Source organism: Elaeis guineensis, chromosome 4, assembly GCF_000442705.2.
Source record: "Elaeis guineensis isolate ETL-2024a chromosome 4, EG11, whole genome shotgun sequence".
NCBI lineage: Eukaryota > Viridiplantae > Streptophyta > Magnoliopsida > Arecales > Arecaceae > Elaeis > Elaeis guineensis.
The window spans coordinates 26,827,866-26,834,749 of NC_025996.2; the positions used below are offsets into that span (position 1 = coordinate 26,827,866).

A 6,884-nucleotide genomic window follows, 5' to 3' on the forward strand; every position below is an offset into this window, starting at 1 on the left:
TCGTGCCCCGCCTGCGTCGTTACCACCACACAGTCACATTAGCCCCACTTGACATCCTTCTCGCTTCTCTCTATTGGAATCACTCATCCTCCTATCGGGGGGAAAAATAAAAAAGTACAAAATGGAAACAACGTGCATGAAACCTGTTTGGTAGAGTAGTTGGCAAGAATCATGCGCCGGTGACGCAGCCCATTCCCCTCTCCCCACGCCCTCCCTCTGTTTTCCTTGTTTCAATCTCTCTATATATACACCTTAGTGTGACACCTTTGGACCACAGCATTCCAGCCTGCGAACACTTGCAAGCAGAGATCAAGAAGAGAGTGCGTTTGTGTGTGGGAAAACCAGAGAGAGAGGGAGAGAGAGAGAGAGAGATGTCAACTAAGATGGCGTTGGTGGTGCCGAGAGTGGAAAGCCTGGCAAAGAGCGGGCTGGAGGCGATTCCGACCGAGTATGTCCGGCCGGAGTCGGAGCGGCTCAACCTCGGGGACGCGTTCGAGGAGGAGAAGAAAGCGGAGGAGGGGCCCCAGATCCCCGTGGTGGACCTCAAGGGGTTCGACTCGGAGGAGGAGGCGGTGCGGCGAGCGTGCGTGGAGGAGGTGCAGAGGGTGGCTACGGAGTGGGGGGTGATGCACATAGTGAACCATGGCATCCCGCTGGAGCTCATCGAGAAGGTGAGGAGGGTGGGGAAGGAGTTCTTCGATCTGCCCATCGAGGAGAAGGAGAAGTATGCGAATGACCAGTCGACGGGGAATATCGCCGGGTACGGAAGCAAGCTGGCGAATAATGCGAGCGGGCAGCTGGAGTGGGAGGACTACTTCTTTCACCTTATCTTTCCCCAGGAAAAGGCCGATATGTCCATCTGGCCCAAGTACCCTGCCGACTACGTGTAAGCCTTCCTCTCTGTCAGTTCTTTTCATCGTTTCTCCTTCTTCTATACAGTGAGCTGCAGATAGTTCATGGCCCTTTTTTTTCTCTCACACGCGCAGAATTAAAGAAGAAAAAAAAAAATTTTGGAATGTCCAGCGACCAGTCTTATACTAGGTTTATTATTATTATTATTATTATTATTATTATTATTATTATTATTATTATTATTATTATTATTATTATGAAGTGCCAACATGGTCGATCGTTTTTGACTTGGTAGGAAAACGTGTTGACTCAAGGTGAGGAGTTTCCTACGACTTCTAGGAAGGTTTTTGAGATAGCAGGCCAGATTATTTGATCTAGATTTAACTTTTCTTTCTTCTTTTTCTTCTTCTTCTTCTCCTTCTCCTCCTCCTCCTTCTTCTTCTTTTTGTGTGTGTATGTGTTTAAAGTTACCACGCCTCAACTAATCAGAGGATTCGAAATCTTCTCATCTGAAAAAAAAACTTCATTGCAATGATGATATCATGTCAAATTTATCACAACCCAACGAGAATATTTGTATATTATTGATTGCCGTGTGCGTGTTTCACCGATTTCTACGATGATACCCTATACCGCCTCATCGATTTCTAATTTTTGATTGAGTTGTTACAAATTTGACATGGTATCACCGTTGCATCAAAAATCTTCTCACCGATCAGGTGAGAGGTATTAAATAAGCTTCGTTTCATTTTCTACAGCATTCCTAAGTGGATGGCATGCATGAACCCTAACTAGCCTTAAAACTGTCACATTTTATGATGCTTCACCTTATATTTTACCATAATTTAATGCAAGCTCCGGAAGGGATGACCACCATACTCGGAGCCCAACATCCCTCTCAACCCTCAATCTTGTTGCAAGAAAGATTCAAATCTCTCTCTCTCTCTCTCTCTCTCTCTCTCTGATATAACCATCAAATGACTTCACCAACAGGCTAAGCTGCAACCTTCAGTTGTACTAGTCTACCTTAGGGGGGGGAAAAGGAGAGGGGGAAGAAATGTGTTATAAGCTTCCTCCTTTCTCTATTTTCTGCGTCGTTTTTCTCACTCCTAGTCCAACATATCTTTGAGGAATATTATCATGCATTGGTGCAGTGAGGTGACGAAGGAGTTCGCCAAACAGCTGAGGGGGGTTGTGTCCAAGATGCTCGCAATGCTCTCCCTGGGTCTGGGAATGGAAGAGGCGAAACTAGAGGAGGAGCTGGGAGGCATGGAGGACCTCCTGCTCCAGATGAAGATCAACTACTACCCCAAGTGTCCCCAACCCGACCTCGCCCTGGGTGTGGAGGCCCACACCGATGTGAGCTCTCTCTCGTTCATCCTCCACAACATGGTCCCCGGTCTGCAGGTCTACAAAGATAACAAGTGGGTCACCGCCAAGTGCGTCCCCGACTCCATGATCGTTCACATCGGCGACACCCTCGAGATCCTCAGCAACGGCACCTACAAGAGCATCCTCCACCGCGGCCTCGTCAACAAGGAGAAGGTCCGCATCTCCTGGGCCATCTTCTGCGAGCCTCCCAAGGAGAAGATCGTGCTCAAGCCCCTCCCGGAGACCGTGACCGACCAGACGCCGGCCAAGTTCCCCCCTCGCACCTTCGCTCAGCACCTCCGGTACAAGCTCTTCAAGAAGACCCAGGAGGACTTCGTTACTCCTAAATGATCTCCTCTCCAAAGTCCAAGCCTTCGATATGTGGTCTAGCTGCTGCTTGTGGTCCATCGGTTTTTTACCTTCTTGAATTTTAATTACGTCGATGTGTCGTGTCATGGTAGTCCCTGCGTTATTCCCTTCAATATGAAGCTTAGTTGATGTCATGGTCTATATGTTTTGAATCTTTTGTAAGAAATAAAGTAATAGTGATCGGAATACCGAAATCATCTTCGCAGATTAAATTATGATCTATTTGGCAAATTTTAATCTTATATATTTGTTGGGATATATTGACTGACTTCCGTACGTCGATTTATCTTCGAACCGGTCCGATCGACGTCCGACTCTACCGATCAGACCGACGGACGACTCTACCGATCAGACCGATGGATGACTCTACCAATCGGACCGACCGACGACTCTGACGATGACTGTCAATAATGGCTGCTGACAATATCCGACCGAAAGTATATCAGCCGAACAGACCCATACTGTTTCCGACCGGCCAAACGGCCGAGCCCAAATCACCGACTCACTGTCTGGGATGGCAGCCGACGTCTAACTTCCACAAGGCACCAGATCAGCCGACGGTGTCTTCGAGTCACCACCCGACGATCCTGCAGTCGAATACCGACATACAGTCGGCCAGCCCGTCCAAATGCCATACTACCGGCATGAGCTGTTCTCTTGCCAAGGACATGTTGTACGACCGTCGCGGGGCGTTGTCCTGCTAAGGATATGGGTTAATGACCTGACAACCCACGCTGATTTGACAGCCCCCGACGATTTGACAACTCCCCAGTTGTCTGTACCATTAATGGCGGGACCATACCGCATTCTACTATAAAAGAGGGTAAGGCAACAGTCTTGGTAAGTTTTCTCAAGCCTTAGAAGCACCTCTAAGCTCTTGAGCTCTCTTTCTCTCTCTCCCGCTGAGCCCCTGATTTTTCACTGTTGCCTAGTCTCCTCTTTGACTTGACCGTCGGAGAGTCCCCGCCGGAGGTATATTCGGTCTGTGATGACTCTTCTTGCAGGTGCGCAACGCCGGCGATCGGGCGACGGGAGGATTGGCCGCAACAGATTTGGCGCGCCAGGAAGGGGTACTTGACAGAGGTAAGCCAGCGAGCTCCACAGAGCTTGAAAAACCTCTCGAAATGACAAAAATCAGAGCTCAACGATCGAGAGCTACCGGGTCGGTGAGGTGCTCTTCCCGTCGGGAAGAGGCCCCTCCTTCACCTTCTATGGCAGAGCCCAGCTCTCCGCATCCGGTGGTAACTATGGAGGCACAAATCGCGGCGATCGTACAGTAAATGACCGTTTTGATGGACGCAATCAAAAACCTCCAACAGCAGCTGACTCAGTTGCTGCAACCACCGGCGGAACAACCGGCGGTGCGCCCTATACCGTCCAGAAGCAGCTGTCGGCATCCACGTCAGCTTTCGTCTCCTCCTCAAGAGCAACTGTCTTAGCACTCCCATCGAGAAGGGATGAGACGGCCACGGCGCGACACCCACCGGTCTCGACATCCTTCTCCTTCCCAGCTGGAGCGGGCGAGGAAGGAGAAGCGGCCGCGGACACCGTCTGCCTCACTCTCAAGTTCGTCGGGAGGTTCGACCCCTGGGGTCTCACAACATCGACGGTTAGACGACTATAAATGTAAGTTCGAAGAGATCGACCGTCGGCTTGCCCAGCTCCAGACGGATGGTCAGAAGTCTTCGAACGACGTCGACTTTCGGACCACCCAACCTCTCTCCCGACTTATCCTCGACGAACTGATCCCTAATCGGTTCAAGATGCCTCATGTGGAGCCTTACGACAGCTCCACCGACCCAGTTGACCATCTGGAGAGCTACAAGGCTCTCATGACAATTCAAGGGGCAACCGACGCCCTCCTTTGCATCGGCTTCCCCGCCACGCTCCGTAAAGCTACCAGGGCCTGATACTCTGGCCTCCGCTCAGGGAGTATCCACTCCTTCGAGCAGCTCGAGCATTCTTTCGTGACCCACTTCAGCACCAGCTGGAAACCGCCGTGAACCTCGGACAGTCTTTTCTTCCTCAAACAGGAAGAAAGCGAGATGCTCCGATATTTTGTGGCCAAATTCAACGCGGCTACACTTGAGGTTCGAGACCTTAACGAAGACATGGCTATCTCGACCATGAAGAGGGGGCTAAGGGGGTCCCGATTCACATATTCCTTGGACAAGATCCTCCCCCGGACGTATGCCGAATTGCTAGAGCGTGCATATAAATACATGCACGCGGACGAAGGAGCTTCTGACCGATGCCTGACTGAGGGCACAGGCTAGAAGGAGAAGCAAAAGAAAAATCGGACTCCTGCAGAACCCAGCAGGCCCCACCGATATATTGGGAATAGTGTCCCAAAGCCAATCGTCAGCCTGTTGACGGTTGTGCTCTTTTTGTATTAGTACATGAATTATAAATAAATAAAAATTATTTTAATATTTTTTTATCACAAATGTTTCATCTTCTAATGAACTCCTGTGTTGTGGTGAAGTCCTTAGGACTATTTAGACTCGACAAAGGAGGATTTGTCGTTTAGTCCTTAAACATGTTCGCGACCAAATGATACGTTGTTACCAAGGACGACAACGTTTATCGAGCATAGGTCGTTGTGTGCCATATGGATTGGTTGTCCTCATAACCAAAGAGTGTGGAGATACTGGTATGGCATACAGGTGAGATGTAATGGTACATCTGCACTGAACGTGACCAACTCCGGAGCTATTTCTGCTGTCAAGATTTGCTCCGATGGGATATGGGTATAAATGTCCCTCCGACCTGAGACCGCCACGGTGACTTGCAAGCAACTCACTGCACTTAGGCACTGGACTACCTGAATTTCTAATTCAATGACGGAAGGCTGCTGGATGTAGTCAAGTACTTGACTTGTCGGTGCATGTGTCAAGATGGGATTGACCACTCTAGTTTAGGAGCTGTGTACAGTCGTGTTTCAATTTAGCAAAACCTTGGCCAGGGTAGTCCTAGTGAGGAGTCACAGGACTAATTGAGTTGAGCACGATTCGGATGATATCATTAGGGTTGACAGTTTAACCCTGAGTCATCCTAAACACAGGGGTCAAAAGGGATGAATTATACGGTAACCATATTCACGTAGGTTCTGAATGTTGCGATTGTGATTATTCGATCTATCCGATCGTCGGATACCATTGCTAGATGGTCACTTCGATTAGTACAGAAATTGATTCCAGTGCTACCGGTTTAGGTTCGAACCTGCGGGGTCACACACATTAGTGGTTCTTTTCTGATCAGATGGCTGATTATGAGTCTTATGTATCTGAGACTCTATGATTGAGAATTAGGATTCTCTGATCATGAGTTTCACATATTTTGAGTACCGGGATCAAAATTTTGAATTTTAAATTTTGAATTTGAAATTTGAACTCTTTGATCAAGGTTTCATATCGATGGTCTCTGATGCCTGATTGTCGATCGGATTTGGACTCAATATTTATGAGAGGTTTAATTAGTGATTTGATCGCTAATTAACTCAATTTGATTGAGTAATTATTTTTGGATCAAGTCCAATTGAATTGGATTCAATTTGGATTGACCCGATTAGGTTAAATGTTGACCTAATCGCTAAGGTGGTTTAGTCCCTGATTTGATCAGGGGTTAGGTTTAGTTAATTTTTGATTTGATTAAAATTTTATTGAGCCTAATTAATCTTAATTAAGTTAGACTTAATTTATTCTAATTGTGGTTAACCTATTTAGATTAGGTTGGCTCAATTAGGTTCAAACCACCTTGACTTTTCTCCCTGCGCCACCTCACTTCTTCTGTGCATATTTAAATTCACGAGAAGCAACATCTCGTGAATTTTCTCCACGCAGAAGCCATCCCACGCCCACCCTTGTGCGCCAAATATCTGGATAAAAATTAGTTGGTTGGCCATTCAAATTCAAAAGAAAGTTTGAATTTGAATGAGCAACCAACTAATCCATGCGCCATGGTCTTATCTTGTGCACCCCATATTTTACACGAGAAAATATTTCTCGTGTAAACTCTCCACGCACAAATCAACTCACGCCCCTTTTCTTCTCACGCACAAGTGGATAGGGATGAGTTGGTTTTGCATTTGAATTCAAATTTGATTTGAATTCAAATGTGCAACCACTTATCTTTATCCTCTCACACGGATAAGACACGTTCGATGTTGTTTTAAAAAGAGGAAAAAAGTGGGACGTGTGTAGAAATTTTAGGAGAGAAACTTTGGGGCGTGAGAAAAGTTTGTGCGCAAGGTGAAGGTCCAAAACCTTCCGAGAGAAAAAGAAAGAAAAGAA

At 47.3% G+C, this 6,884-nt stretch overlaps 1 protein-coding gene across 1 annotated transcript; it reads left to right on the plus strand.

Moving 5' to 3' along the window:
• Positions 1 to 241: 241 nt before the first annotated feature.
• LOC105035842 (anthocyanin synthase) lies at positions 242 to 2,804 on the plus strand. Its single transcript, XM_010911553.4, has 2 exons — positions 242 to 886; positions 2,007 to 2,804. Exons 1-2 carry the CDS (start codon positions 372 to 374, stop codon positions 2,572 to 2,574), a joined length of 1,083 nt encoding a protein of 360 aa, XP_010909855.1. The 5' UTR covers positions 242 to 371; the 3' UTR covers positions 2,575 to 2,804.
• Positions 2,805 to 6,884: the final 4,080 nt, after the last annotated feature.

Bases quoted from the DNA above. Each gene is read 5' to 3' on its own strand.
- LOC105035842 (XM_010911553.4), top strand. From the start codon at position 372: ATGTCAACTAAGATGGCGTTGGTGGTGCCGAGAGTGGAAAGCCTGGCA. The intron at 887-2,006 runs GTAAGCCTTCCT...GCATTGGTGCAG, and splicing joins AAGTACCCTGCCGACTACGT to TGAGGTGACGAAGGAGTTCG.